Below are 15,305 nucleotides of genomic sequence, written 5' to 3'. Positions count from 1 at the left end.
ACATTGAAGTCGTGTCAAATAAAAAAATGTGAATTGTAAAAATAACAATAACAATAAATAAAAAAAGAACAAAACGAATCATCCAATTTTGTACTGGTGGCTAGTAAAGGTCCCAAGTCCCAACACAGTATACTTCAAATTGTTTGATGTAAAATTATTATTACACATATTAAATTATTTTTATTTTATAAATATTAAATTATATTTTTTTAAACTGTTTAACTTAAATATTAATATTGATGAAATACTATTTTTTTTATAAAACAAAGTTTTGAATTAATACTTAATATTTTTCAAGTAACACCTTCAACAATTTTTATTGATTACAAAAATTGTAATTGATTATTTATTTACATTTTTAACACCATCTCCAACTCAAAAATTCATTTTCCAACTCAAAAATTTATTTTCCAACTCAAAAATTCATTTCAAACTCAAAATACAATAAGTGTCTCATCAAACAGTAATTCATTTTCAACCCAAAAATTCATTTTCAAACTCAAAAGAATATTTTTGAAATATTCATTTTTACACAATTTTTTTCAATACTACCTATGTATATATTAACTTTACAAATTAAACCCTAATATTTTTCAAACTCACATCATTATAAAATATGATAAAATTAATTATAAATTAATAATTTACATATAAGAAAATAAATTAAACATATTAAATAAATAAGCACAAATTACATTACACAAACAATAAAATTATATAAAAACAAACATTAATAAAAAAACAAATTAAATTTTATAAAATAAATTCAATTACATTGTACAAATATAAAAGATTAAATCAAAACAAACATTATTAAAAATTATTTTGTTAATTTTTATTTTTTTTATCAATGTTATTCATTATTATAAAATTATAATATATAAAAAATATGAAAATAAAAAGAGAAGATAAAAAAAAAAACATATCAATATCAATAAGGATATAAAATTAACTTATAAATATAGTTAGAGGGTTCATTTTGTATTTGTAAAAAAAAATTTAAGTATGTGAATAGTGCATACACAAATTTGCGTTTTTATGGGAGAGAAAATGGGTATAAACTCATTTTGAGTTTTGATTTAGGTGTGGGTTGGAGAAGAAAAACCCATTTTGAGGGTATTTTTGCAGTAGTGTCAACAAACATTATTTTTTCAATCAAACTAGCCCTTTAAAATTACTGATAATTTTAAAAAGATAGTTCAAGAGCTGGTAGAATAAACTATATTGTATTTAAAAAAACATTTTAATATATGAAACTGTTCATATCTCGAAAAATGTGAATTTAAAAGGGATTCTCCTTGGAATGAGTGGCGTTGAAACCTAACCGGGTAGTTGAGATGTGAATACCATTTGCGATCATTTATTACTTAAGTTAATTTTTAAATAATTTTAAAATAAATTATTATTATTTTATTTATTTTTGAGAAACGACAAAAGAATGAAAATTGAGTATGGAATGATATGATAAATGTTATTTATATGATGAAAAAAGATAAAATAAATAAATTTTATTATTTTTTAGATTTAAATTGTACTAATATGTTCCTCACCTAAATATTCTCTTTCTATCGTTTCATTTTTTATTAATTACATTACTAAATTTAATAATAAAATAATTTTTATTTTAAAAATAAAATAATTTATTATTATATAATAATATTTTAAGTATTTAAAAAAAAATCAAAATTTCAATATTTTTTTAACAAAAACATAATTTAAATAATCTTATATATTATTTAAATAAATTATTTTATCATTTATATTTAATTATAATATATATTATAATGTAATTAAATGTAATAATATTTAAAATATATATTAATATATTGAGTAAGGATAGGCCGGTATACCTTAATGTTTTATTCATACCTTATACCTTATCGAAAATTTTGGTAGGCAAAATATGCATACCTTTACCTTACCTTGATTTTAGTATACATTGATTTTGATATACATTAATTTCGGTATACAAAAAATTCATACGTTTACCTTACCTTAATTTCGGTACGGTATCGGTATATACCTTTGATACCTGAAAAATATATTAACTTAAAAAAATTAATCTCATCGGTAAGATAGATTGTATATATTGAATAATATTTCAGTATAATTATATTTTAATATTATTCAAAAATTATATTTTTATAATTAAATTAATATCAAATCTATTAAATTATTTCCTTATAAGTATTATATATATACATTATATATTTTAACTTATAAATACTATTTCGGTATTTCGGTATATCTCGATATACCAAAATTTTAAGAATCTCATACCTTTACCGTAGCAATAATTTCGGTATCGGTATCATATCTTACCTTTTTTTCGGTATACCTTAAAAATCGATATTTTCGATATTTTGCGGTACGATATTTTCGATATACCTTTAATATCGCGGTAATTTTTTCACCCATAATATTGAGGAATGATAAACTCAATGAAAAAATTAGTTAAAGTAAGTCCACGAATACGATGTGGCCTGTTAAGTTATCTTCACGTCTTGAAAACGCTCATTTCGGGTCCCAAAATGATCATTTTATGACCCAAAATGACCGCTTCGGAACTTAAAATGAGCATTTCGGGACATTTTTAATTTTTTCTCTATTACCCACGTGCATTTCGGGACTCGAAATGAGTGTTTCGGGACATTTTTAAAAACTTTTTCTTTCCTATCCACATGGCATGCCACGTTGATTCGTGCACTTGTTTTTTTGAATAATATTTCAGTATAATTATATTTTAATATTATTCAAAAATTATATTTTTATAATTAAATTAATATCAAATCTATTTAAATTATTTCCTTATAAGTATTATATATATACATTATATATTTTAACTTATAAATACTATTTCGGTATTTCGGTATATCTCGATATACCAAAATTTTAAAAATCTCATACCTTTACCGTAGCAATAATTTCGGTATCGGTATCATATCTTACCTTTTTTTCGGTATACCTTAAAAATCGATATTTTCGATATTTTGCGGTACGATATTTTCGATATACCTTTAATATCGCGGTAATTTTTTCACCCATAATATTGAGGAATGATAAACTCAATGAAAAAATTAGTTAAAGTAAGTCCACGAATACGATGTGGCCTGTTAAGTTATCTTCACGTCTTGAAAACGCTCATTTTGGGTCCCAAAATGCCCGTTTCGGGACCCAAAATGATCATTTTATGACCCAAAATGACCGCTTCGGAACTTAAAATGAGCATTTCAGGACATTTTTAATTTTTTCTCTACTACCCACGTGCATTTCGGGACTCGAAATGAGTGTTTCGGGACATTTTGAAAAACTTTTTCTTTCCTATCCACATGGCATGCCATGTTGATTCGTGCACTTGTTTTTTTGAATAATATTTCAGTATAATTATATTTTAATATTATTCAAAAATTATATTTTTATAATTAAATTAATATCAAATCTATTTAAATTATTTCCTTATAAGTATTATATATATATACATTATATATTTTAACTTATAAATACTATTTCGGTATTTCGGTATATCTCGATATACTAAAATTTTAAAAATCTCATACCTTTACCGTTGCAATAATGTATAATATCTTACCTTTTTTTCGGTTTACCTTAAAAATCGATATTTTCGATATTTTGCGGTACGATATTTTCGATATACCTTTAATATCGCGGTAATTTTTTTCACCCATAATATTGAGGAATGATAAACTCAATGAAAAAATTAGTTAAAGTAAGTCCACGAATACGATGTGGCCTGTTAAGTTATCTTCACGTCTTGAAAACGCTCATTTCGGGTCCCAAAATGCCCGTTTCGGGACCCAAAATAATCATTTTATGACCCAAAATGACCGCTTCGGAACTTAAAATGAGCATTTCAGGACATTTTTAATTTTTTCTCTACTCCCACGTGCATTTCGGGACTCGAAATGAGTGTTTCGGGACATTTTTAAAAACTTTTTCTTTCCTATCCACATGGCATGCCACGTTTATTCGTGCACTTGTTTTTTTGAATAATATTTCAGTATAATTATATTTTAATATTATTCAAAAATTATATTTTTATAATTAAATTAATATCAAATCTATTTAAATTATTTCCTTATAAGTATTATATATATACATTATATATTTTAACTTATAAATACTATTTCGGTATTTCGGTATATCTCGATATATCAAAATTTTAAAAATCTCATACCTTTACCGTAGCAATAATTTCGGTATCGGTATCATATCTTACCTTTTTTCGGTATACCTTAAAAATCGATATTTTCGATATTTTGCGGTACGATATTTTCGATATACCTTTAATATCGCGGTAATTTTTTTCACCCATAATATTGAGGAATGATAAACTCAATGAAAAAATTAGTTAAAGTAAGTCCACGAATACGATGTGGCCTGTTAAGTTATCTTCACGTCTTGAAAACGCTCATTTCGGGTCCCAAAATGCCCGTTTCAGGACCCAAAATGATCATTTTATGACCCAAAATGACCGCTTCGGAACTTAAAATGAGCATTTCAGGACATTTTTAATTTTTTCTCTACTACCCACGTGCATTTCGGGACTCGAAATGAGTGTTTCGGGACATTTTTAAAAACTTTTTCTTTCCTATTCACATGGCATGCCACGTTGATTCGTGCACTTGTTTTTTTGAATAATATTTCAGTATAATTATATTTTAATATTATTCAAAAATTATATTTTTATAATTAAATTAATATCAAATCTATTTAAATTATTTCCTTATAAGTATTATATATATACATTATATATTTTAACTTATAAATACTATTTTGGTATTTCGGTATATCTCGATATACCAAAATTTTAAAAATCTCATACTTTTACCGTAGCAATAATTTCGGTATTGGTATCATATCTTACCTTTTTTTCGGTATACCTTAAAAATCGATATTTTCGATATTTTGCGGTACGATATTTTCGATATACCTTTAATATCGCGGTAATTTTTTTCACCCATAATATTGAGGAATGATAAACTCAATGAAAAAATTAGTTAAAGTAAGTCCACGAATACGATGTGGCCTGCTAAGTTATCTCCACCTCTTGAAAATGCTCATTTCGGGTCCCAAAATGCCCGTTTCGGGACCCAAAATGATCATTTTATGACCCAAAATGACTGCTTCGGAACTTAAAATGAGCATTTCAGGACATTTTTAATTTTTTCTCTACTACCCACGTGCATTTCGGGACCTGAAATGAGTGTTGATTCGTACACTTGTTTTTGCTGATTTTTTCGTTGAGTAGAATAATATTAATAAATAGTATATTTGAGACATAATTGAGATAAGTTATATTAATCTAATAAACACACTGACCTTGTTTGATTCAACGTTTAAACGCTACATTTGGGTATTTGCGTAATAAATTGTTATAGTAAATTTGCGTAATAAATTCACAAAAAAATTATAATTAAATACATTTTTTAGTTTAAATTTAATTTTCTATCTATCTCCCTCATTAACGTTTAAACTTATAATCTTAACGTTTTTCTCTCTTATCAATTTTAAATATTTTTTTATTCATTCTCTCTCATATATTTCATTTATTTCTAATTATTTTATTAATTTTCTCTTATCTATTTTATATATTTTTATATATTTATATAAAATTATTATAATAATAAAATATACATTTAAATATATTTTTATTTATTATTTATAATATATGCATTTTAATATATAAAATAATTAAATAAAATATAAATATATTTTATTTTTTTTAATTTATAAATATAATTTTAAAAATCAAACTAACCTTAATTAATTATCTAAAGTATATATTAATATTGAGAAGAATTTAATCGTGACCTAAATAAATATATAGAAATAAGGTGAGATGACAAAAAAAAATATAATTGATAATTAAAAGATTGAGTAAGAGGTGAGTGTGAAAAAGTGAAAATATATATAATAATAAATTACTTTTCTTTATTAAATGAATTATTTAAATATTAAAAAAAAATAAAAAAAAATAAAAAAAAAATAAAAGAGTAATTTTAAAATAAGATAGAAGTTTCTGGAAATTTTAAAATATTATTAAATATTTTTATATATATTTATATATTTTTTATATCATATATATATATATATACATATATATTGAATATATTTAAAATTATATATTTATAAAAATTAATATATTAATATATTTATTTTAAAATTTATTATTTTTTAATTTTAAGTTATTTATTAATATTTAAAATTATATATTAACAAAAATTATATATTAATATAATTTATTTTCAAATAATCTATTTTTTAAATTAAATTATTAATTAATATTTAAAATTAAATTAATATATATATAATATTAATTATTAAATAATATTATAAATATAAAAAATAATTGAGAATAAGTTAAATCAAACTTGCCCACTATATTTCTACAAAATGTCTCGATGATAAAAACTTTTTTTAATTGCTAATATATTAAATTTATTTTAAGTTTAATTTTTAATATAATAATAGTAATTTAATCCTAATATTATATATATTGTATAATTAGTTTATGATATTTATTTTTATATAATTAATAATATATAATTAATAATATATAATGTATTGCTTTAACTATACATATTTATTATTCAATTAATTTAACAATTATATGAATTTTATAATAAAATAGTTGATTCATATTATGTATAAATAGTTTATGATATTTATTTTTATATAATTAATAGTATATAATGTATTATTTTAACAATACATATTATTATTTAACTATTTTAACAATACATATTTATTATTTAAATAAAAAACTTAAAAATTTAACAATTATATGATTTTTATAATAAAATAATTGATTAAACAATCTTTTATAATTTCATATAAAATAATAAGAAAATTTCATTTTAATAATTTATAAAATTATGAATAAGGAATGAAAGATAAAATAAATTTATTTTTTATAAAGTATAAAAAATTATTATATTATTATTTTTTTAATATTTAGAAATTTAGTATGACTTTTCACTATCTACTGTCTATATTGTAATTTAAGTAAAAAAAATTGTAGTAAAAATTGAAAAATGATTTCATCTCTTAAACAAATTGACACTAGATTTAATATTTTATTTATTCAAGTGGATTAAATAAAAAATAAAAAATATTATATAATTGAACTAAATAAAATTTAAATAATTTAATTTGTATATAATAGTAACTTTTTTCAGAAAATTCAATAAAAAAAAAATGATATAACGGAACATTAAAGAAGCTCATATAAACAATATTATTGAAATAAACCAAAACCAAACAAGCTCTTAAAGAGAGATGAACATACACGCAGCTAAAGCAAGTAAACCAGTCACTAAGGAACCCCACTTTTCCTCTAATGTACAAATCAATCTAAGCCGTTAGTTTCTTAATCACTAGGTACATCCAGCTGTCCACATTTAACCGTGTGCCACACGTGAGAAAAAAGCCGACATTTTCATTACCTGTTTCAGCTTCGATAGTCCGAGTCTGAAACCAAACCTTAGGGTTTGAATCCGTACTATCAAAGCTCAACCCGAACCTAATCTTGCTTCTTAGTTCGTTGAAATTACACTTCTTCTTCTTCCTCCTCATTGCATCATCAAAACCTTTTTATCTGCAGTCTCTCTTCTCCATTCCTCAACCCATCGTTTTCAAAAAGAGGTTTGAACTGTGAAACATACGGAGTGAGAAAAGCGGGAGGTGTAGTAGACTGAGCTGAAGCATTTCTTAGAACAAACGACTGCGGAAATTGATGCCTGATCGCTATGAAAATGGACCAAGTTTAAGAGTAAGATCAAAATCTCGCTTGCTTACAGTTTTCACATCTCTCTTGTTGCATTAACTGAGTCGTGTTCTGAGAAACAGATTTAGCTTGTCAATTTGTCTGGTTTTACCTTCTTTTTTTTAGAGTATTTATGCTTCAATTAATCTTAATATGGCTGGATTTCGTTTTTCCTTCGAATTAGTGCTTTTCGTACCATTTTTGTTCTGGGTTATCAGTTGAATGGTATGGTACTATGGTATGGCTTTCAATTTACTCAAGTGCATGGACGTGAATCTGTAGGATCTTTCCTTATGAACATCTAGAGCTGATATAATTTCAGATTTGCTTTGTTTGAAGATTCGGATTTCTGAATTTCCATTTTATGATATGGTAATTATTAAAAAGATAAAACCCTATTTGTTTACTATGGGAACTCTTCAATTTACTACTCTTAATTTCTACTCTTGCAGTTTGGTAACTAAGTAAGTTTGCTTTCATCAGCATTCGCTTTTCAAAGGTTTAAAAACTTGGCATGCCACAGCAACAGTTTGGGCTTAAAGATATACAAATGCTTCAACAACATTTGATGGTAAAACAACTTCAAGAACATCAAAGGCAGCAGAATTACTCAAACCAGTTGCCTCCAATTAATAATAAGCATGCTAGTGGAAATCAATATCTTCCGCCCATTAATGGAACACCTATTCGCGATCTCTCGCAGATGTTTCCCCATGGAAGCATGAACTCGGTCCAAAGTATCTCATCTCCATCTCTCCAAGATTTTCCAAATGGTTTTATCTATTCAGAAGATCGGGATCAGGATCCACATCCGATTGGCTTGAATCCTCAACCGATTGATGCATCTTTTGGTTTTACTCAAAATCAAGTTGGGACAACGCAAACATTGCAGTCTGACTTTAATAATCCGTTCTTGGGAAACCATTTCAATGTTTATTCAGATCAGCTTCCTATTTCTGATGGAGATTTCAAGCCAATCCAAAATGTTCGTCAGCGTTCGACATCTCTCGATCCATTAGAGCAGAAGATTTTGTTCAATGCAGAAGATACCAATTGGAATGCCTCATTTGGAACGGGGAATGATGTGTTTGACCAATCGGATGACACAAGCTCTTTTCCTTCTCTTCAAAGTGGCAGTTGGAGTGCTTTAATGCAGTCTGCTGTTGCAGAAGCTTCTAGCAGTGATAATGGAATGCAAGAAGAGTGGAGTGGGCTAAGTTTTCAGAATATGGAAATCTCTGTTGACAATCAGCCTTCAGGTTTTGCAGATGATGGAAAGCAGCAAGTTGGTTGGGCTGATATGAACGCCACATTCCCTGGTTTCCATCAATCTCACAATGATTTAGACTCCTCTTTTAAAACCGCTCAACAGTTCCTTAAAACTGAAGAAATGAGTCATCAGCTAGATAAAACTGTTGAAAATTACCAAAAAGGGGGTGAAACATACCAAAAGCAAAACAAAAATGATAACATTGGCGATGATTACCTATGTAATCCATCCCAACATATCGTCAGAGAAAATGAAGTGTTTGAGAGTTTGTGGCCTCACGATAAATGTGATTCACAACAACCTGTGACTGGCAAAAACCAAAAAACGTCGTTTCAGGTATAGTGGTGAATTAATAGTTCCTATTCTGTTTATTCTTGTGTCTTCTTAATCTAATTTCGTATGATTGGATTGCTTGGTTATCAAAAGAATTTGACAGAAATGGAGTCTTTGCACAGTAAAAAAGCAGGTGACCAATGCGTAACTGCACAAACAAGGTAGATTTGGCATTTCCCTCATAACTGTAGGGAATTAATTACTTACCAAACTTTTTCCAGAAATGAATTTCGACGCCCATTTAGAAACACAGAGCATGTTTGGTGTAGGACATTTTGTTGAAAAAAATTGATTTTTTGGAAAAATCTCGTTTGATGAAAAGATGGATTATTTGCGGTAATTTTGGTTAAATGACAAAAATATCATTAATATTTAAAATGTTATAAAAGTAAAAGTAAGGGTAGTTTGGTATTTGATGGATGAAGTGATTATTGATGAGAGAAGGGGTTATTTGGATTAAATCTAAATAACCTTGCGTCAAAGTATTTGCATTTGCTTCTTGGAGGAACTTAATTTGACATCATTCAGGACCCTTCTATTGTATTTTCACAAAAACTTGTTCAAGCATCTGATAAATGTTTTGTGCCTCGTGTAACCATGACAGACAAGATATGGTTGAGCATGGTCAACAAGTTAGCTGCTCCAGAAATCAAACCTATGTATCACAGTTTAGCTTCACTGAGCCTAATCTATCAACAAAGTTTTCTGCAGTCAATCTGAACGAGATTCCACAGAACTTTGGCATGAAGTTGGCCCCTCCATCTCAATCACTAGCCGGTTCTAATTCGCAAATCGTAAGTTGAATCTGGAACACATGTTTCTGTTTTTCTTTTTATGAATATTGGTTGACTAGGTATGGCATGTGTCCTAAAAACATTGGAAGGAACAAAAATGTCAATTTTTGTTGTTATGATTCATCTTTCATGGGCAATTCATCAAGAGCTTGTTTGATGTAGTTTTTTTTTTTTAAATAATCTGATTATTTGAAAGAAAATATACCTTTTTTTGATGAAAAAGTGGATTATTTTGGGCTAAATGACTAAAAATATCATTTGTATTTAACATTTTTAAATGTTATAAAAATTAAAGTGAGTATTTTAGTATATTTGTTGATGATGAAACAAACCCAAGTTTTTGTCTCAACTCTTTGGTGATGGATAAGCTCCTTTTTTTACTTTCTGTTAAAGGTATAACTTGAGTATCTGTTGCCCCAAATTATGACAAGCTGGCAGTAACTCTTAAGGATATAATTGTGCAGGGAAATTCTACCAACGCACAAGCATTTTCAAAAGCTCAATCTCAAAAGTCTTTTACTTGTGCTACCCCTCTAGTACCTATTAGCGAATCATTTCCGATCTTGGAATCTGTGCCCATAAATCCATCTTCTTCAGTCTCGGGGATACCTCCACAAATGGAGTTCTTTGCAAGAGTTTCCAGTAACCCTGAAATATTGATGGGTCATCCAAAGGAGCAGGGAGCTAGTCTCACATCCGCTCTTGACCCTCAAGTCTGTCTTCAAATGGCGCCTTCTTGGTTTGAGCACTATAGAAACTTAAAAAATGGGCAAATGTCGGCAACAATGACTAATGCCTCGACTATTCATGCTAATGCTGCTGTTTCCAGCAAAGACGGTAGTGGTTGGCCAATAATGACTAAAGCCTTGGATGTAGCCAAACTAGTAGCTCCTTCAGAAAAAGAGGTCAACCGAACTTCTATATTTGTAGGATCCAAAAAGCGTAAAACTGCTACGCCAAGACTGATACCTTGGCACAAGGATGTGGAACATGGTTCCTCGTTGCTCCAAAATATCAGGTGTGCTATAGTCTCATACTTATCCTTCGGACTTGTTTTTAATGTTTTTCATTTGGATAAGAAAACATGAGGAAACAAGTATCTAGATTTTTCATTACATTCTTAATGGTTTATTTGGAAACTGTTGTTTTGTTAACATCATTGTTACTATCACAATCTCATTAAAAATCACCAAAGTTAAAATTGAAAGTTTTTTTTTTGTAGAATTTTTCTGATTTTTGGAACATGATCCAGATTATAGTGACTTTTGTGGCTTCTTTTGGTAGAAAAATTATTAGTTTGATAATGATTCAAATTATAGTGTAGTTTTTTTTTTGTTTCATTTGGTATAGAGAATTTTCCTATAGATGATCAAATTATTTTTTAAATCATTGGGATTTTTCCCAAATGTAAATTTTTTTAAATCATGAACACAGTGTGAAAAAAGTTATAACAAAACAACCCTATAGTGCATTTAACTTGAAAGCTTGTTTGATGTAGTTTTTTTAAGTAATCATTTCTTTTGAAAAAAATGAAAAAGTGGATTATGAGGGTTATTTAGGCTAAATTACTAAAATATTATCTGTACTTAATATTTTAAAATATGATACAAGTAAAGTAAAGGTATTTTAGTTGATGATTTGAATATTTTGATTGATGATCAAATAAGCTTCAGCAAAGAAGGCCATGTTGTCCTCATAGAATACTATAATGGCTGCTTCTGGTTTGTTTGAGAAACTAATGATTGTTTATGGATCTTCCCTATTGGACTATAATTGAGACTGACCGGTCCGTGTTTCAAAAAAAGATTTATTTTTATTTCGGTTTTATTTGTTTCCCCAGCATGACTCAACTAGAATGGGCGCATGCCACAAACCGGCTTGCTGAAAAGGTGCGTCTTGAATTGTGTTGGTGATGAAACCAATAAGTTAAAATCAGCCGAGAAGTTTCTTTTAAATGTGTTGCCGACATTGACAGGTGGAAGTTGAAGGTGGAACAATTGAACGAGTTCAACAACCACATCGATCAAAGAAAAGAATTATTCTTACAACAGGACTTATGCAACAGATCTTTCGACCTGCAGAAGCATCTTTTCTTTCATCAGACGCTTATTCAAATTATGATAGCACGATTTGTTTCACAGCCAAACTGGCATTAGGTGACGCTTGCGGCTTGACTTCTCTCACAAAAAGCGATTCATGCAGCATCTCAACTGATGCTTCTAAAATGTATGCCTCATTTTGTAACTCACTTTAACTCTTAGAGCTTGTTTGATTTAGTTTCTTTCAAAACAAAAACAGTTATTTAAAAAAAAAACTGTTTCATGAAAATAAAGTAAGGGTAGTTTCAAACAAGGCTTTAGTCAGTTTTTATAGTTGTTTTCCTCATCATGCAATAAATCTTTAAACAGTTTGCATGATTCTTTTTCATCATCTTAGAACAAATTTAAACTAGAAGAACCTTTTATAACTTGTTAGGATATGCAAGCAAGATGATGGTTCCGAGAGAAACAGTGAAGTGGTCTTCTCAAAATTTGTGGAAGACTTGGACAAAAGAGCTAAGAAGCTGGAAACTGACTTCTTGAGGTAAGAATTACTTTTTTTTTCAGTCAATGAATTGTTTCAACATCTTTAAGATGAATTCATGTCACAATATGACAATAATGAGCTTATTTGAAAACTGTTATTTTGTCAAGTTACAGTCACAATCTCATTGGAAAATCGTCAACAAGTTATGGTGTTTTTTTTTTTTCGTTTGGTATGCAGATATCATTTAGATCATAATCTAAATTATAGGGGATTTTTTTTTGTTTCATTTGATATAAAATTATGATCCAGATTATTTTCTAGATGATTGTGATTTTTGAAAACATAAGAAGTTCTAGATTTTTTTGCATCAAGACCGAGATGAAAATATGAGACCAAATGGGCTCATACTATCCATACATAAGAATCATGTTTGCTCCATTAGACATGCAATTCATGCTTAATGCACAAGATGGGTTTTCTTTGAGCTAATCAAGATCTAATTGTTTTTCCTTTTTCTAAAAAAAATAACAAAAACAAATATTTTCTTATGCAGAATGGAGATGACGGCATCAATTACGGAGGCAAAACTGGAATTCGAAGAACTGGAGAAGTTTGCGATCATTAACAGGTTTGCAAAGTTTCATTGCAGAGTACAATCACCAGTGGCATCATCATCATCATCTGGTACAACAGCTCTATCTCTGCTTAAACATCCTCAGAGATATGTTATGGCTTTCCCTATGCCTAGGGACTCAGTACCAGATGTAACTCATTGTCTTTCACTTTGACTAATTTTCCCTATTTTGACTAAAAACCCTATTTCCAAAAGTAACTTAGAAGGAGATCTTAGGTCATTTTCCTTCCTAATCAAGGAAAACTAGTGTAATTTTTGGTTATATATATATATATAAATATTCCTCGTGTACATACGATGGAGTTTCAAACCCTGTCTTTGGAGGCTATATTAGTCTTTTGCACTACCACTGAACTGTTTTAGTAAAACAGGCTTATAATGTAAGTTATATTAATATGCATATTTGTAGTTGTTTTTGGCCTTATGGATAAATTATGACCTGTTTGTTTTGATTTTCTGTTTGAGTGGGAATTTGGAATCTGACCGTTGTGTAACTTCCACTTTGGACACGTGGATTTTTGGTTAGAGATCTGACAAAAGCATTAATTTGTTTGTGATTTTTGTTAGGGGGACAAAAGGGTCTCCTGACAAAGATCTTAATTTGATGGGGACAGAAGAATCATTTGACTGACTCTTTCTGATTGTGAAAAGTTCTCGAGGTTAATTGTTTGTCAAAAGACAACAAAATGGACCCTGATGGATGTTTTCATTTATACTATTTATTCCATAATAATAATAATTGACACTGATGACATTCAGCCCTCCAATCAGTTCTTGAAACTAAGATACCATTTAAACCTTGTTTTGTTTCCATAGTTAATCTTTAAATAGTTTCTCATTTTATTTGTATTTTTTATTATTGTATAAAAGCATTTCAAATATTATTACGATTTAAAGGTTCCTTATAACAAAGGAGAAGGTTAATGAAAAGAAATAATATAGACAATGTTACGCCATCCAATTTGAAGTTTGAAAGGCTAATAGTGTTGTAGATAATATCTTTTTTATTTATTTAAAAATCGAACTCTCGGGAGTGAAGTGAAGACTAAAATTCATAACCTTCATGATCGATTATACGATCGGATAATAAATTTGTGGGAGTTGGGAAGTCGAGGGATTGGTTTTAGTCAAGATATTTGAAGTCTTTTTATACTCATGATTGATCAGACTACTCGCAAGGCACCAGGGAGCTTAACTCATTTAAATTCGGAGTGTCTCGTTAAGGCGAATTCTTGGATCGTTTAAGATTCGAATAAGTCTTTTCGCTCAATGAACAGTCTTTTTGTTAATAAGATTAGACTTTTTTGTTCTCAATATGTAGCTACCCATGCTTCAACAGATGTTGGCCTATTGACTTGGTGTCACTCCTCATCTTTCTTCTCTTCCAGGTAAGATTCAAACTGCCATTTCTCTGAAAATAGGGTTCTTTGGTCTCAATTCGTCTGGTCTAACTGATTACTGATGTGTGCGATAGAAAGCAAAGAAATGAACTTGTCCATTCATTTGGTCATTTGGTTGCACGATGATTCTATAAGTCTATATTCATGAGTAGCATATCACAGTCTTACAAATAGAGATTGACTCATAATAAATACGGTTTGAATTAACTTCACACTTAACACAAACTTTTTTACTTCTTCATTATATCTTGAATGATTTTGTAACAAGACTCCAATTGCAATCAAGACTCCCACCAATTGAGTAGTCGTGGATAGATTAAATGACCATTTAACATTTGATTCAATGACTATTGTCGATGACAAAACATATTGCATATACAATGACCTGTCATCGCAGTCACGGATAAGTTTGTTCATGTGATCCCGAACAATGATTCCTTCTAACCGAGGTATTTGATTCATTGATAAGGTAAGAGGCATCCTGTGAAGAATCCAACATACTCTAGTTCACCAGTTGAGCATTTTAGTAGGGATTCAAAATACAACCATTAAAATAATCTAA

At 28.3% G+C, this 15,305-nt stretch overlaps 1 protein-coding gene across 2 annotated transcripts; it reads left to right on the top strand.

Annotated features, from left to right (window-relative positions):
* Positions 1–7,588: 7,588 nt before the first annotated feature.
* LOC124918763 lies at positions 7,589–13,776 on the top strand. 2 transcript variants are annotated; one of them, XM_047458806.1, is made up of 9 exons: positions 7,589–7,792; positions 8,270–9,392; positions 9,483–9,550; positions 9,994–10,183; positions 10,648–11,201; positions 12,024–12,072; positions 12,159–12,409; positions 12,659–12,766; positions 13,263–13,776. In XM_047458806.1, exons 2-9 carry the CDS (start codon positions 8,301–8,303, stop codon positions 13,495–13,497), a joined length of 2,547 nt encoding a protein of 848 aa, XP_047314762.1. In that variant the 5' UTR covers positions 7,589–7,792; positions 8,270–8,300; the 3' UTR covers positions 13,498–13,776. The 2 variants fall into 2 exon arrangements, with proteins under 2 accessions (XP_047314762.1, XP_047314761.1); XM_047458805.1 differs by having other exon boundaries at positions 8,239–9,392.
* Positions 13,777–15,305: the final 1,529 nt, after the last annotated feature.

The sequence above is a fragment of the Impatiens glandulifera genome, chromosome 1 (genome assembly GCF_907164915.1).
Source record: "Impatiens glandulifera chromosome 1, dImpGla2.1, whole genome shotgun sequence".
Lineage (NCBI taxonomy): Eukaryota > Viridiplantae > Streptophyta > Magnoliopsida > Ericales > Balsaminaceae > Impatiens > Impatiens glandulifera.
Note: the sequence above shows the minus strand (reverse complement) of the source record. Positions and strands in the feature narration are given on the sequence as shown.

Coding starts and splice junctions, on each gene's coding strand:
- LOC124918763 (XM_047458806.1), top strand. CDS start 8,301: ATGCCACAGCAACAGTTTGGGCTTAAAGATATACAAATGCTTCAACAA. Junction 9,393..9,482: donor ACCAAAAAACGTCGTTTCAG/GTATAGTGGTGA, acceptor GGTTATCAAAAG/AATTTGACAGAAATGGAGTC. Junction 12,410..12,658: donor TCAACTGATGCTTCTAAAAT/GTATGCCTCATT, acceptor ATAACTTGTTAG/GATATGCAAGCAAGATGATG.